Consider the following 17,335-nt stretch of genomic DNA (forward strand, 5'->3'; position numbering starts at 1 on the left):
AAAATGTTCTTAAAATGAGTGTATTTGTCCTGGATTTGAGCAGGTAAATAATATGATTTGCCAATGGAATAAGATTTTTTTGCCCTTCAAATAGGAGCAATTCATCTCCATCATCTTATTTCAAGTGCAGGATGTCTAATGGTCTTATTTTAGGGGTTTAAATACTCATTCCATTGGCAGGTAATGTCATTTACCTGCTCAAATCAAGGACAAATACACTAACTTTAAGAATATTTTATTTTGATATCTTATTCTTAGATCCATTTTTGTAGGGTAATGGCTGATCAGTCCAAATAAAGCACTGATGTGCTATGGTCTAAAGCAGCTCAGCCCTTTGGCCGCCTGCTGGTTCCTCAGCCAAGGTAATGGAGCAGCTGCAGAACCCAAACAGAATATAAACTAAACAGAGTCATGACAGAAACAGGGTAAACCAAAATGTGCACAATAGTTTTCAAATACGGTGCAGTGGTGATGGATAAATGTCAAATAATGAAACGTCTCTGTAAATGAAACCCTATATGAAGACTAAATTAATGGTATTTGTTACCATGGCTGTAAATGCAGCCATCACGGTGCCGAAGGCTCAAGGACGGCCGTCGTTTCTCCTTTAAAGGTTTGTGGACATCAGGCGGTGATGAGCCGCCCGGGTCCTGAAGTTAAAGTCCATAAATAAAAAAAATAGAAAAGTGGGACTCAAACGTTGACCAAGGTCAAGTTCTTCCAACAGACCTGGAAAATAATCTGGTTCTGATCTGGGGATGTTCCAGCATGGTGGAGCAAAACGGCTCTAGACGTTGACCCAGATGTCTCCCAACATCTGGGTCAAGCTGAGGAGAAGCCGAGGCCAGAACCTCCTCAGACACGTCTGTGGGTCAGGCAGGATGACACAGAGAGGAAGGTTTAACACTAGAAATAACCAACTCCTCACCAGTTATCTGTAAAATCTGATAAACAAAAAACTTAACTCTGTAATTATTATTATTCACCACAATCACTCAAAGCAACAAGTCCATTTCATTTCCAGGCATTGGTTTAAAGTTTTAATCAAAGCCAGCGTGAGAAAGCATCAACCCGATGAACTCTGGGAGAAAAGACGTCACTCTGAGCTGCAGGCCTCAGGCGTCCATCATGTTCAAAGCATCACCTCCTTCACGCCGCTGCACAGCCCGTCTAATGCCCCATTTCCCTCCCAAGTCGTCCGGATCAATTAGCCTCCTCCTCGCCGTCGGCCTGTCTGCCCCCCCCCCCCCCTTCCTGTCCGCTGTGTCCAACGGCAGCGTGCAGCTCGGGCAGAGTGCCCTAAACCTCTGAAACCATCCTGCCACAAACGCACCGAGGAAGTGGAGCGGCTGCCAGAGATAAAGTGGAGGACCACAAGCAGATGGAGTGGCTGAGCTCATTAATGCGGCAGCGGCAGCAGCGTGGTGGGTCAGCGTCCTGACCGGGGGGCCCATCCCTTCTCCATTACATCATCTGCTCCAGACCCCGAGTCATTCACACATCTGACGCACGTGTGGACGTTTACAGGAAGGCCTGAGTGAGCCGCGCAGCTTTCACTGAAACGGCTCTGAAGGCGATTTGGGGGAATTTCAAAGAGCAGAAAAAGTAAAGAGCTGCACAATATTAGACATCAGCGTGATTCTATTATTACTAATAAAATAAAAGCACATTTTCCTCAGTCGCTTCTGCACCTCTGTGACCTTTAGTCCATTGACTAAAGGTCACAGAGGTGCAGATAGACCTCCAGCACCAGCGTCAGGGGTGTGGACCTGATCACTGAGCTATACAATACACTTGAGTGCTGATTTTGCCGAAAAACTGAAGTCACTGGCCGCCATCTTGCTCCTCCCTACTCTCACAGAATCCCATAGGATTTGGTTGCAACAACAAGCAGTTTTCTGGCTGTGTGAAAACGTTTCATAGGTAATTCTACAGTCAGTGGATGTATTAACACTATCAACTACTAGGAAATTAGGTGCTGAATATATATATATATATATATATATATATATATATATATATATATATATATATGTATATATATATATGTATATATGTATATTTATATATATATATGTATATATATGTATATATATATATGTATATATGTATATATATATATATGTATATCTATATATATATGTATATTTAAATGAATAAAATGCAAAACATTTCAGCACATGACTTTCTCAGTACTTGATAGTTTTAGAACATAACATAAAAGTATATGGCATTTGACATTTTAATAGTTTTAAGCCCCCCTGAACATGAGAAAATCCTCGTTATTCGATGCTGTAGCGCACATATTCCCTAGTTACTGGGGGAAATAGGGAGTACCAATATGGCGCTTCAAAGCGACTCGTTCTAACAGCGGGCGATTATCACTCCTGTGTATAATATAGCTCAGTGGACCTGATGCTGGAGGATCCACAAAATGAGCTGAATAAGATTCTGATTCAGCAGTGCACTGCAAAAAGAGAACTAAAAGTTTATTTTTCCTTGATTTGAGCAGCTAAATAAAACTATTTGGCAATGGAAGGAGTGTTTTTACCCCTAAAATAAGATAATTAGATATCCTGCACTTAAAATAAGATGATGGAGATGAGTTGTTCTTATTTTAAGTGCAAGAAATCTTATTCCACTGGCAAATAATCTTATTCACCTGCTCAAATCAAAGAAAATACCAGAAATTTTTACTTTTAGTTCCCTTAGAGCAGTGTGAAGGAGAATTTCATGTCTTCATAAAGCCATGATCTGGACTAGGTTTCCCTGCACCAAATACAGATTCTTTTAAGTCTGTTTTGCCTCCTTCATTTGGTTTGTAGACAATCATAAAATAAAAAAGGAAAAAAAAAAGCCGTTTCAGAACATCTAAACCAGAGCAGGTTTAAAATGCTGAACCAAGGTCCAGAGGCGGAGAAAAGGCCTGAATTCTCAATAAACATCCATATGCGGTGTTTCTACTTTACTCACATTAGTTTATGTAAATGGAACAAGGAAAAGTTTTGTTTTATAGTTTTTTGATTATATCAATGATGAGAAGAGGTGGAACGCCTTAGGTGGAGACGATAACCTCTGAGATGGTGGACTTCAGCAGGGAAAGCGCTCCATCAGAGCAGCAGCTGTGGAGGTGGTGTCCAGCTACAGCTACCTGGCTGTGAATGTGTCCAGTCAACTCACCTGTCTGGTCAGGGAGGTCCACCAGCGTCTCTACGTCCTCAGGAAGCTGTGGAGGGCTGGAACTCCGTCAGAGGACTGTGGGGAGCAGCTTTCCCTTCACCTGGGACCTTTATGATGCAGGAATACAGCGCTCTACACTCCACCTTTCTGTTTCAGCCCCTCCCACAGAAAAACCACCAGGCTCAGAAAGGTTTTACCCTGCAGCTGTCAGACCGCTGAACTCAAGTCACACTCAATGGGCTAAATACAGCTCTCACCTTTAACTTAATTATTTACACATTTAGATTTATTTATTTGGCTTCTTGAATCAGGGGCTGAGTTCTCATTTCGTACCACATGAAAAACCATGAACTGCTATGACAATTTAAAAAAGAAATACTTGAATATTCTGACCCAGAAATTTATGACAACAGATTCCATATATTTCTGGACATATTTGTGTCCATTTTCTGCAGTCTACCAGTGAGGACATCAGCGCCCAATCAGAGAGTTTAGATCTACGTTATTGAGAATCAATCCATCAGCAGTTACATTTTATAGAGATTTTATTTTTACGACTCGGAACTGAGAAATCCTGATTATCTGGAGTAAAAACTAGACCAACCCAGGGATGCAAACTACCCATCGAGTTAATCTAAAGTTGACTGATCTTATCGACCAACAAACGATTAACTTTTCTTTAAAACCCGGTTTTCTCTTGTATCGAGAGGCTCTTTCCATAACATGAAGGTTTCTTCTTCAATATGCTGAATTTTATAATATTTTAAGTTTATTGAGACAATTGTATGAAATACTGACTGAATAATCAAGAAGTGCAGTTCTCACATTATTAAACTTGGACACTTTTAATTAATTAAAACAGGAACCTCATCAGGTAAATTGAACAGAAACAAGTTGAATAGACATAAATCTATGAAACCCTAATAATCCTTAAGGAAAGCCCTCACCGTTAACCGTGGTTCTGGCTTCATATGTCAAAAAATATGCTCATTTTTTGCATCATGCTTTCTGCTTTTCTCTCATCACATCCTCGCCTCCTGAGCACATCGGTGAGTTTTGGTCGATAAGTTGACTCTGCTCCGCCATGCAGGCCGGCTCAATCTGAGCATTTTAGCCGACAACATAAGGAGCTTGTTGAGCGTTAATATTTAAAAACAGAACCTCGTAAAAGAGCATTTGGCATCCCTGTTGTCATCAAAGCGCCCTCTTGTGGATGGCGGCCATACTACAACACAAAGGTCCGTCGAGGCCAGGGGTCTGCATTCTGCAGCTCCAGAGCCACAAGTGGCTCTTTGGACCTTCCACAACAGCTCTGAATAACTTTGGATGAAAATAAAAATTAGGAAATTTATGTTTTACATATAGATATAATTGAATAATTTCACTGATTTTTAAACAACACTAAAGTACCAGTTATATATACTATATTTAAGATTTTAGATATTTTTTTATACGTACTTTTCCACAGATATCAACCTCCAATGGAGAAAAATGTATCCACCCTTTGTTTGCAACAGTTCTATGTATGTTTATATTATTTTTTTTGGACCTTTAAAAGTGAATGCAACATTTACAGCAACATTTAAAAGCTTTATTTAGCTGGACTAAAGGCAAATTTTGCTCCTTGGATCGTAAAGATCGCAGATACCTGGTCTAGACGGATGTTATCAGTTAATCGGATGGAGCCTTGATCTAATTAACCATTGATCAGCAATTAATAAAAAGTCAGTTATTGTTTGCATCCCTAGACCAAACCATTGAATCTTGTGAGGTCTTCCAGCCTCTACCAGGTCCTCCACAATCCCGCAGTCGTCAGCCGACTTGATGCAGTAGACCGGACCGCCACCTTTTACCCAGATCTGAGGCGCTGCTGTCCATTTGATCCCATAATCATTGCACTACAGTCACACCACCATCCTCTGACGTGCAAAGCTTTATTCATTTCCACCAGAAAACATGGAGCGGCTGTCAAAATGACAGAACAGCGTATCCACACAGGTTCAGTCATCTCTACGGCGCCGATACAGGATTTCTCCTCTTTTAGGAGCGTAAACATTAATTCAGCTGGTTTTCAAACTGATCAGCTCATCCTGAAAGACGACAGATTTGTGCCAAAGTTTCGAGGAACTTGCCTGAGAGTTATGGCAAAGACGATGAAAATATGACAGCGGTTTACCCAGAAAACACGCATTTATTAGGCTGGAAGTTTAAAAGCCATTTAAATCCCATTGTGGGTTTAAACCAAGTCTTCATCTGGAAGATGACATCTGAATATTTAAGTTACATTTTTTCCATGATCAGTAAAATTTAAGAATAATTTTATGAATTTGAGTTTTGCTCTTTTTATTTTAATGGTGTGTTTTTGTAACCCGGGTGATTAGATTCATCTTTGAGCCCAGATGCTGGGTGTTAGAGGAAAACCCAAAGAGTCGAAGTTCTTCTCCATCATGGTCTGTTTTTAAGGTCGTCAAACCTCAAATGCAGAGGAAACAGAAAAGTCTGAGTCTTTCTTCCTCTGTCTCTTGTTTGTTGGCAGCCACCCTTCATCAGTCAGCTCCTCCTCCTCCTCCTGGTCCCTCACTAGAACATGACCTGGGCTCTGAAGTGCTTCTGCTTGGTGGTGTTGTTGCTCATCCCCGTCTTCAGCATCCACTTGGACTTCATCCTCTGGACGTACTGCATGTCCTTCTGTCTCTGATGGACGGAGCCGCAGCCTGAAGAGGAGAGAAAAACCATCAGAGCTTCTCTCTGCTATATTTGGTTAAGACTCAACAAAACACTCGATAACTTTTAGCCCTCCAGGATTTTCATTATGACACAGAACCGTTGGAATAAGAAAATATCCAAAGGTCAAAGAAGCAGAAATGTCTGACATCAAATCTTGGTCAGAGGACGAACTGTTCTGTTCGTTGGCATGAAGTCAACCGCAATAAAAAAAAACAAAAAACGCCCTAAAATCAGGGCAGCTGTCAACCTGCAGGGAATCTAACCACCAGGTTGAGTTACTGTGTTAGGGACGGGGTTTGGGGATGCTTATGCTACTACAGTTTAGTGCTGGACGATAATTCAATAACAATATATATCGATCGATAGACGTGTGGCGCGATAGAAAAAAAAAAATAGGGTTGATAAAACAGAAACAAGTTTACAAGAGGAAACGCTCCCAAAACGGGGTTTTACTAGTTCGCCAGCCTGACAGAAATAAACCAGTGATTTGTAAAACTGGCAAGGAACCGGTAAAAACAAAGTCTGGTAACGCAACAAACTTGTTTCATCACGTAAGCCGCTCACACCCACAGCAGCGCGAGCAGCAAAACAAAGCAGGTACAGCAGCTACTGGGCTTCCTTCTTTGTGATAAAATTAAAAAGCGTCCAAGCGGCATAAGGACATCACACATGCAGGAACATGATTCATAGTGATGGATATACTGCTGTTGTCTGCAGTTAAAAAAACCTGGCTGCAAACAATTACTCGCCACTCTTGATCCGCGATATAAAGTTCCAGGACGCAAGTTTTTCTCTAACAGCGCTCCTTAAATTGTTCAACTAGTGCAGAGAATCAGTGCAAAATGAGCTGCAGTCTGTTTCCTTACACGCCACAACCTCAGCCCTCAGCCCTGCATCAGCCTCTCAATTATGAAACCTGAGGAGTAACTAGTGTACTATTCCCACCTAAATAGGCTATTTTATTTATTTATTTGGTATATTTATTTTGGTCATTTTACTGGTTTATTCTTTGTCATTATTTAATAACATAACTCAGGTCTCTTAAGTTATTTTTCTTTTTAAAAAATTCTGTTATGGTTAAAAAAGTTGGTTAAATAAAGATTTAATTGGAATTCTGTGTTTGTGTTCTTTATTAAAAAGCATAAAATGTCCAGACAGAGCTGCACATAAAATATAGTTTTAAATATTTTCAATAATTATCGATGTCGATCAATATGCATTTTTTTTTTTATTCGATAAGCTTTTTGTCTATATCGTCCAGCCCTACTACAGTTGTAGGTTATTAGAAAGCTGTTGAGCAACGAGAGTCGACAATTTTCTTGGGTGGATCGCCCAAGTAGAATCTATGTATTTGCGGCTCCTAGTGTCTTTTTTTCCATGGAGACTGGGTCTAAATGTGGTTGTTAACAGGTTTCTGAACCTGGCGTAGGCTCAGTGAAAGAAAACTACAAAAAAAACAGCGATGGGTCGGCTGATGCCAAATCTCTACTAGAATATGTACGATATTAACTTTAAATCATAAACGTCCCCTTAGAGATGCAAAACATTTCCCACAGTAACACGGCTGCATTCAGCAGAGTCAGCCTCACCTGCGTCTCCGGCCCAGCCGAGGGCTTTGTACTGCCGGAGGACTCTGCCGACGGCGTTACTGCTGTGGCTCAGAACCACGGCCCGCTGGAGGCCAAACCGCTGCTTGTAGTACCTCATGAGGGAGCGGTGGCCGATCTTTGCTCCTGAGGACGGGACACACAGCGGCCGTTTAAAATCGCCTGTTAGGCTTAAAAAAAGAAGCTCTGCCTGCTTTAAGTAACAAAGATCACCTGAAGGGAGAGTCAGCTCCATGGTCTCATCGTCATATCCCAGGTTCTTATCATCCGGCAGCTCGTCGTCGTCCATCCCTTCATCCTCTCCCTCCTTCCTGTCGGGGTAACTGCTCCTGTAGGCAGAAACAGAGGCAGCGTGTCGGTACGAGCCTTCTACACGTTTACACAAACACCTGAAACTCCTCTGAGATGAGACCGCTGTTATTCCTCCAGCACAGCAGGAGAAATATTCAGAAGAGGGAAAGAAAAAAAGGACAAGATGTCGTCATTAACAGGGAATCAGGAGTTAAAATAAAGATTTTCTCCCCCCCAGGATCTAGTAAATCCCTCATCAAACTTCCTACGTTCCCAGACAGCGAAGGAGAAATGATCAGGATCAGGAAAAGTCCATCGTCTCCAACCAAAAAAAAAGGCTGAAAACACGTGAAACTAAATCCCATAAATACCTGAAGTCATAGAAGTCGGCGAACTCCAGCGCGGCGTCTCCGTCTGTGAAGAGCTTGCAGTGGCTTTTGTCCGTCATGTGGCGCTGCACGGCTTCCGTCGAGTAGAACGAGCGGCCCTTCTCGTTGCACCACAGACACACGTTCCCGGCGCCGACCTTTTCTCCTGCAAACAGACCAGAACCGGTCAGGTGTTATCTGGATGGCGACCAGCAGGGGGCGCCCGCAGAACCAGAGTTAGTTCTGGAGCCACAGAGAAGCTGGTCACAGGGTCCTTGATAGAACTAGTTTTACTATTTTCTACAGACTTTATGTTATTTACTATGTTCATCCCATTTATCATATATATTTACTCTTTACTACTACGAAATTTAAAGGTTTTAGTTATTCAGAAATTAAAGTGTATTTCATGTGTCTGATCTCTCTTATCGTTGCAGAAGGCCTGCAGAACGCAGAGAAATATGTTGTGACGATAAGTGTTTTTCTAAATATGTCTGAAACTGTTATGAACTCTATTCAGCCATCTGGAGTGCTTACGTATAACTGTACTTGGTTTAGGGGCCGCATACAGCTTAATCTGATCTCAGGAGGGCCACACGAGTAAACTCATTGCAAGATTAAATAGAACTAATAAAAGTGGACTTGTTGTTGATTTTTATATTTAAATTAATTTCACTTTTACACAATATATTATGAATAACCTCAGCGTTTTTAAGAAAAGTATGAGCAATTTCAACAATACTTTTACTCAGTTAAACATTTACTTAAGTGCATTATGCATAAGAACTGATCACAGTGATTGTACAATGTTGAAAAACATTTATTCACATTTTTTGGAATTTAAAAACACTGTCCTGCATGACAAAATACATCAAACAGATAAAAATTAAGAAATGATTTAAAATCAATTTTCCACATCTGAAGCTCAGTGCTACCATCCGCTGATTAAAACACAGCTCCCCTCGTGGACAATATAGGAACTGCAGGTTTTCAATTAAACTAAGTACAGTACATGTTTTTTTCAATATTTATTTTATCATTCTCTTCCTTTTATCTCCTCTTTCTTTCACCTTTTCTTTTTTTCTTCCTTTCCTCTCCTACTTTCCCATTGTAGTGTCCATATCATTTGAGATATTCCCCGCATGAATCATAATAAAACTATTCACATTCATAAATCAAGCGGAGCACTATGGCAGAAGCGTTACTGCTCCACTTGTGAAAGTCAAATCTGATGAGCTCTTTTTGGCATTAAGACAACAATTCTTATTGCCACATTGCCAGACAGGACACTGGATTAAAAAAAAAAATAAATAAATAAAAATAAAATAAAAAAAAAAAATATATATATATATATATATATATATATATATATTTTTTTTTTTTTCTTTTTTTTTTTTTTTTTTTTCTAATAATGATAATGCAGTTAGCCAGCGGGCCGGACTAAATTGTTCGGCGGGCCAGAACCGTCCCGCGGGCCGTATGTTTGACACCCCTGATCTAGAAGGTCACAGTTGTTTTGCTTATCCCTACCCCTTGGCTTGACAATGGAACCAAGGATTCCTGTGTTTAATAAAAAGAGAGGCGGTGACGGAGTTGCGTTAGAGCGGTTTGGAAATCTGTATTAAGCATCTCTGTCGGCTCTCCTTGCAAGATGAAAACTAACTCTTCTGTTGTCTCTCCTCCTTGTGCTTGTTTAATGAATGTTTTAGGTGTTTGAACCTGGCAGCCCTGAAGGAGAGGAGAACGTCTCCTCCAGTGAAAGGTGGAAGCGGACCAGAAGGAACTCACCGAGGTATCTGATGAGGCCCCTGAGGTCGACCAGGAACTCCACGTCGGGGATGAAGAAGCTGTGGACGGTGGTCATGTGGGCGACGTTCTTCAGGAGCGACCTGGAGTGGTGGGGGCAGAAGAGGCAGTCCGTGACGGGGAGGGAGCCTGGGAGGGGGGGCGGCTGGGAGACGGACGCACCCGGCGGGCCGCCTTCCTCCTCCTCATCCATCATCTCCTCCTCCTCCTCATCATCATCTTCCATGTAATCCTCCTCCTCCTCATCGACATCCTCCCAGTCTTCTGGAGGAATTTCACAGAAAATCAAACCTTCTCCATTTAAACAGATTTAATCTGCTGAATCTAATGTAGGTGGCTCATTAAATCTGCTGATTTAATGAGCCATTCGCAGTTTCACTGTACCGGCCGTGTGTACTTAGACTTGCATGGCTTAAGCTTTGAGACAAGCATATGCTACTGGCAGGATCAACCAGTTCTAATGTAGAACAGATTACTGGATCAATGTGTGCTTCTGTGCTTTTTTGTCTCTCTTGTTGTGTCTCTGCTCTGTCTTCTGTAACCCCAGTCGGTCGAGGCAGATGACCGTTCATACTGAGCCCGGTTCTGCTGGAGGTTTTCCTTCCCGTTGATGGGGAGTTTTTCTTCCCACTGTCGCTTCATGCTTGCTCAGTATGAGGGATTGCAGCAAAGCCATGTACAATGCAGACGACTCTCCCTGTGGCTCTACGCTTCCCCAGGAGTGAATGCTGCTTGTCGGGACTTTGATGCAATCAACTGGTTTCCTTATATAGGACATTTTTGACCAATCTGTATAATCTGACCCAATCTGTATAATATGATTGAACTTGACTTTGTAAAGTGCCTTGAGATGACATGTTTCATGAATTGGTGCTATATAAATAAAATTGAATTGAATTGAATCTCTGCTGGTTACCTTCTGCCGCCGCTGCCCCTCCATCTTCTCCCCGGCGCCGCTTCACCTGCTCCTCCAGCCACACCACGCGGGGCGGCTTCTCCACCTTGCCTTCGCCCAGTGGCGTCTGGACCTTGGCCGCCTTGGCCGGGCCGGGCCTCTGCTGCTGCCTCAGCGCCTGCTGCAGAGCCTCGTTCTTGGCGTCGTTGTCCTCCTTCTCGTCGCAGACGCCCTTCTCCAGGTTCTTCTCGTTCATCTTCTCCACCTTCCTCTGAGCCGCCAGCGCCGCCTGCCTCTCGGCCTGCTGGTGCCGGTGGGACCGCAGGTGGTTCTGGTAGGCGTTGGCGCTGGAGAACCTCTTGCTGCAGGCGGCGCAGCTCTCGGCGGCGCCGGCGTCCGCCAGCTGGCGCTCGGCGGCGGTGCGCTGGGCCAGGACGCGCTCCTGGAAGTTCTCGGCGGTGACGGGCGGCATGTCGGCCACCTTGCGCTTCAGGTTGTAGCGGTGCCAGTCGGTCTTGTAGTGCGCTCGCTGCACCTCGCCGTCCGTGAAGGACACCCGGCAGCTGATGCAGGTGTAGGACGCCATGGTGACCTGGAGGAGACCCACATTAGTCACGTTTAGACCTTCTACCGTCGTTTCTGTCCGTCTGCTTTAGCTCTGTGTTTTCTTTCAAGTAGACTTAAATAGAGAATTCTGAATCTATGTTTTTAAGCTGCTGTATGGATAAAGATGAGAGGTCCAGAGAAAACCCTGAAAGATGCTGGTGAAGATTCTCACTTATCCAGGTCATGGTCATTCCAAAAAAAAAAAAAGATCTAAAAACTAAATTTGAAGTTTGAAGACGTTTCGCTTCCTGTTCAGAAAGTTTTCTTAATTCAAACGTCTAGAGTAGTGTGAAGTTCCAAGCTTCATAGTATTGCCCAAAAAGGCCTTGTTATGGCTTAGATAACATGGAGATTAAACCGAATAGAAAACTAACAACACAGCAACAGGTTTGATTCCTTCCAATTTTCACCTCAGTCCTCCAATCACAACATCTCCCCTGTTAGCCAGGCCAATAACGACCTTAACGACTCCCCATTGCTTAGGACCAGTGCTGGACCAGTTACGGTTTAATCTGCATTTTAGCCATGCCAAAGCAAGGCCTTTTTGGGGAATAATATGAAGCTTAGAACTGCACACTACTCCAGACGTTTGAATAGAGAAAGCTTTCTGGATGGGAAGCGAAATGTCTTCAAACTTTGGAAAAAAGTCCAGTTGTTTAGTTTTTTAACTTTTTTGGAACCCTGAAAGATCTTAGACCTAGGGCTGGACGATAATTCAATAACAACATATATCGATCGATAGATGTATATCGATAATAGAAAAAAGGGGTCAGTAAAAAGTTCAATAAAATAATACTTTTCCTTCCTTGTGCATTTTATCCATGTAGGTTAATATCACTAATAGTCATTTCATCCTCCCAGCCAATCACAACACAGACCAAGGAACCAAACTCCGCCCCCTTTAAAGAGGTCAGAGAGCACGCATTTTGTTTCTCATTTAAAAATGTGCCCTTTTGGTAAAAAGTTGATTGAATCGAGTTTGAATTCATTGCTTGTGTGTTCTGTATCTAAAAATAGGTCGCCAAGCGACAGCATAAAATGGCCAGGGCTACACTTAAAATTTGTGCTTTTAATTTGTTGATAATTATCGATATCGATCAATATGATTTCTATTTTATCGATATGCTTTCTTTTCTATATTGTCCAGTCCTACTTAGAGCTGCTGGAGAACTGCTTCTCAAGACCTCAGCATCACTTGGTTCTGACGTCAAATGTTAGATTAGTTCAGTCCAAACGCAGGCAGCGTTTAGTTTTGTTCCCCTTTAGTTCTGTGTAAAGGTCTTAAACCGCATGGTACAGCACTTCCACTTTAAACAGGGTTTCTGCATCTTCTTTGTGAGAAACTCAACACTTACCAAGACTCAGCAAGATTCAACAACAAAGTAAAACAACGGCTCAAACCAACTCAAACCTGTGAACATTAGAGAAACTTTTGTATAAAGTCTGTATCAGATGTTCTGTATGTTATTCATGTTTATATCTCACCGTTTGTATTTGTTTTGTCTTAGGGACCTGGTTTGCAAATTAACTATTAGCCTGATGACCAATGAACATGGTATCGGTTGCACTTCAAACTGTATTGTTCTGTTCCTATCAAATAAACTTAATTAATTAATAATAATAATAATAATAATAATAATAATAATAACTATAGTTTTAAGAAGTCCCAAATCCTATCCTTCACACACAAGAAGAAATAAAACCGCCCATGGTCAATGAATTTATGGCCGGTATCGACAGTTCGCAGGTTTTAAACCTGCGAAACACAGAATCGGGAAGCAAGGACACAAGGAGGGATTGCAGGAAGGAAAGGGGCAAGACAAGAAGCTAGGATACAAGGGGAAAGGACAGACAGAAGGGATGTAGTCTACACAGAGGGAAGAAAACAAGGACAGGAATCAGGACACAACGAAGGGAAGGAAAAATGAGGAGGAATGCTAGTCATAAAGTTGTACACAAGAAAGGGAGAAAGGGAGGACAGATGGATTAAAAAGGAATAACCCAAGGAGGGAAGGAAGCAAGGAAAAAGTAAAGAAAGGATGAGCACAAAGAAAAAGGAGACAAAGAGCTTAAGAAAAGACAGCAGAAAAAAGAAAAAAGGGATATAGGCAAAAAAGGACAAGGAAGAAGGGGGGTGTAGGACACAAAGAAAACAGAACATGAGGATAGAAAGATGGACAAGGAAAGGAAGAACATATAGAGAATGAAGCAAGGGAACAAACAAGTATGGACACAAATAATGAACGGACAGATGTCCTAGGAAAGGAAGGACAGCGTTACAGTAAGCTGGACTTCCTAACATCCCGGCAGGCCAAGCTTCAGCTGGGCTGTTAGGAACGACTCTAACACTTCCCAGCAGACTTAGATTATAAAACTGATAATAGACTGAAATGCAAACAGACATGAACTTCATATGGCCTAAAATGTATTTAATCTTAAGTCTAATATGTTTCAGACATGGCTTCATGTGGGGCTAATCCCAGACTTTACACGTTTAGTACGTTTTATTGCCTTCATGGTTCTGTTGCGTCAGCAGACAGAGGTTAGTTGAAACTGTTCAAACTGTTTTAAGAGGACATTAAACGAGCTTTAGATCGGTTTTGTTCAAGCTAGCAGTCAGTCATCTTATAAACATAGATTATAACATTGTCGCTAACGTGAACTTTTGCCGACCAAAGATTGAATATAAAGCGATACAAAAAGCGCAGGTAAACTGCGGCAGTGCAAGTTTCACATCAACTGACCCGATTTCTGTTAGCATCAAGCTAACCAAACGTTCAGCTTCAGGTAAACACAGCTGACGTAACAACCTTTTCTGCCAGCAAACCTATAAGAGGAGAAAAAACTCTCTTCTACGCCCAGTAACTACTTACGTTTTAACGTAGTCGCGGCTAAAAACCCAGAGTCTGAAGCTGTTTTGATGATATTTCTGTTCCCAACATGCAAACACGAGGAACAACTTGCAAAGATGAGGTTAAAACTTCTTCTTTCAACCTTCAACGTCTGTCCGGCTCCCAAGCGCCGCGCTGTTGCCCCCTAATGGACAACGCGATGCATAACATGGAGGAAGGCCCGTAGAGTCCGCCATATTGTGAGTGGCGGGTTGTGTCACTACCCGATCCGTACTGGTAGCACCATAGACATCATATACGTAGGCCGTTTCTCAATTCACAAGAACGCGAGTCCGTACTCGCGTTCTCGTCAAGTCTGTTCTCGGTAAGAACACAGGAAGATCGGACTTGACGAGAACGCGAGCACGCAGCACGTATTGTGCATTGGAACAGAAGTATACTCGTGACGTCATCACACCCACAGCGCTTGAGCATTCCTTTAACGTTCAAAACTATTTATACACTACACCATCATATCTTATTGAAAACGTTTTTTATTTAAATTAATTTCTAAAAAGTATAAAAAATCTCTAAAATAATTACAGAACTGTGGGTATAAAACAAGCAACAGCGGGAATTTCTTTGTGGGGAGTTGTAATTGTTGTAGTTGCAGAGGCGATTGAATCTTCTTTAAAAATCAGCACTTTGTAGAAGCAAAATGAGCGATACGAGCAATATTGCTGTTGCTTCGGTTGTTGGTCAGCTTTACCAGCAGGCTGAAGAGGAGGTGATGCAGTTGAGGAGGAAAATCCGAGCAAGGAGAAGATTGATGCAGCAGAGGAGGCTTAGAAGGCAGGCTTTGCTCACCCATCTATTGCCAACTGGTAGGCATTTTAAGATTGACAGCCTATTTCCTACTTTTATCTTTAAAAAGACATTGATGATGATATTAAAAACGTGATCAGGTTGAAATTGTGACTATTTTTCCTATATCAATAAAAATGAAGACCCAGTTTTAACATTAATAACAGTAGGGTTAAGCTACTTTATTGCACCTCCTAACCTTCACAGCATTGATCATTAAGAAAGGAAAAAAAAAACATTTTTATGTCTGTCCACCTTTACAGTGATTAATCTATAAATTATGTGCAGTTAGTTCAGCCCATTTTTTCAGTGAAATGGTAAAAATACCAGAGAAGGGAAGCCATTTGTTACATTTACTATACTTGACTAGTTTTACAACACTATACATTTTATCTTTTCTTTCTTGAGAACTATAATAATCTGCATGTTAAACAGGTATAGTTTTATGCATAGAAAACGTGACAAAAAACAATTAACATTTGGCATTTTTTATTTACAGGAAGAAACAGAAACAGAATATGTGAGGATAAACACTTCTGTGCCAATCCTCCAAATATTTTTTAATGAAGGGGACCTGAAACCAGCCTTCAGGCTAAGAAGGGCCACCATCGTCCTCCTCCTTCAGCTGCTGCCCATCCAGAAGGTCCATGGATGGCCACAGGAGATAGAGGTGCTGGTGACCCTCTACTGGCTGGCCTGTGGTGCATCCTATAGGGAAACAGCTTGCCAGCAAGATCTCTTACCTTCTTGTCCTTAAATAGAGCTAGCAATGACACACAATTGATAGATGATATTAATTGGATAGAAGATTAAGACAGATTAGCATATTACCTAAATTACAAGTTAATTTTATATTTGGTACAGGTCAAGTGGAGGCACGCTACAACAGGCACCACGCCAAGGCTGATAAACATCATTGAGCGTGTCTTTGGTGGTCTGAAGACACGGTGGCGTTCCATCTTCTTAAGGGTGCTTGAGGTCCGCCTCACGTTTGCTGAAGACAGGGAGCTGCTCCAGCTGGCTAAGTGAACATGACTACACCTGACCTAATGTAGATCAGTTGGAGTCTTGTTCACATGCTGCTTCATTTCTTTTGTTTTCACCACCTGGAAAAATACATAAAATAATGCGCAAATTAATTTCCATTCCACCAACTATTTTTAATTGTAAGTTTATAGGCATTGTCTGTTTGTATAAGATCTTAATGAGTTATTTCGTTGTTTTAAACCATGTTAGTAACTGTTAATAATTTGTTGAATATATTACACCTTCATTCTGTTCCAAAGATAAAACATTTGTATAAAATAAATGTCTGTTTTTTCATATACTATTATTACTATTATTTTCTTTCCCTCTTTCTCCTCTCAATTATTCGTGTCCTGACTCAGAAGAAACTCACTTAGATAGGAAAAACATTTATAGAATGTATTTATTTATTTATTTTATATGCTGCTGCCGTCCTAGGGAGACATTTACAATTTATTCCAGCAAGTATTGAGTTAATAAAGTAACACACGTCAGTCAGATAAACACAAAACAAATAAATCATAACCAGCGGTATTATGCACACTACTTTTTTTAAATTACTCACTAACTCTGTAAACAGGCCACATAGGGAAGCTTAAAAGTATAATATTCTCGCCTCAAACGATCTTAAAACATACTTTTGAACAACAACAGCAGCAGAAAAGGGAATTTTTTAACTTACCGCTGTGAGCTCTGTTTGCGCTGTCTCAAATCAAGCTGCGGCCGCGGTGCATTCTGGGCAAGCGGTCAGTCTGAAGAACGCACAAGTCTGCTCTGATGCATGCTCGATAAAGAGGGCGGGCGAGAACAACATCCGGGGAATTCGGCGCGTTCTCGATTTGGCGTTCTCAGCATTGGAACAGTGCTCGGGCTGAGGCTGATGACGTGTCACGAGCACACGAGCACACGAGAACGCTCAAGAACGCATATTGAGAAACGGCCGTAGACGCCTCGTCGGGCGGGTTCTGCCTATGCTGCGATGCGTCACAGCGTCCGCCATGTTGAATGTGGCAAATCTGCAGTTAGACTCAGTCACTTAAACAGGATCAGAGGGAGTTTAATCTCAGAACATACTTTATATTCTTAATATTTTTATTTTTGTAATATTACAAGTTTATTTTCGCATCCCTTTGG

The 17,335-nt window shown here is 41.7% G+C and overlaps 1 protein-coding gene across 2 annotated transcripts; it reads right to left on the minus strand.

Annotated features, from left to right (window-relative positions):
* Positions 1-5,100: 5,100 nt before the first annotated feature.
* On the minus strand, positions 5,101-14,472 carry LOC105916027 (zinc finger protein 622). 2 transcript variants are annotated; one of them, XM_036131287.1, is made up of 7 exons: positions 14,354-14,472; positions 10,896-11,466; positions 9,962-10,240; positions 8,177-8,339; positions 7,728-7,843; positions 7,497-7,640; positions 5,101-5,894 (listed from the first exon to the last, which is right to left on the minus strand). In XM_036131287.1, the coding sequence occupies exons 2-7, from the start codon at positions 11,458-11,460 to the stop codon at positions 5,761-5,763; spliced, it is 1,401 nt and encodes a 466-aa protein (XP_035987180.1). In that variant the 5' UTR covers positions 11,461-11,466; positions 14,354-14,472; the 3' UTR covers positions 5,101-5,760. The 2 variants fall into 2 exon arrangements, with proteins under 2 accessions (XP_035987180.1, XP_035987179.1); XM_036131286.1 differs by having other exon boundaries at positions 9,962-10,243.
* Between the last annotated feature and the right edge of the window lie 2,863 nt (positions 14,473-17,335).

Source organism: Fundulus heteroclitus, unplaced genomic scaffold (genome assembly GCF_011125445.2).
Source record: "Fundulus heteroclitus isolate FHET01 unplaced genomic scaffold, MU-UCD_Fhet_4.1 scaffold_42, whole genome shotgun sequence".
In the NCBI taxonomy this organism is placed as follows: Eukaryota; Metazoa; Chordata; class Actinopteri; order Cyprinodontiformes; family Fundulidae; genus Fundulus; species Fundulus heteroclitus.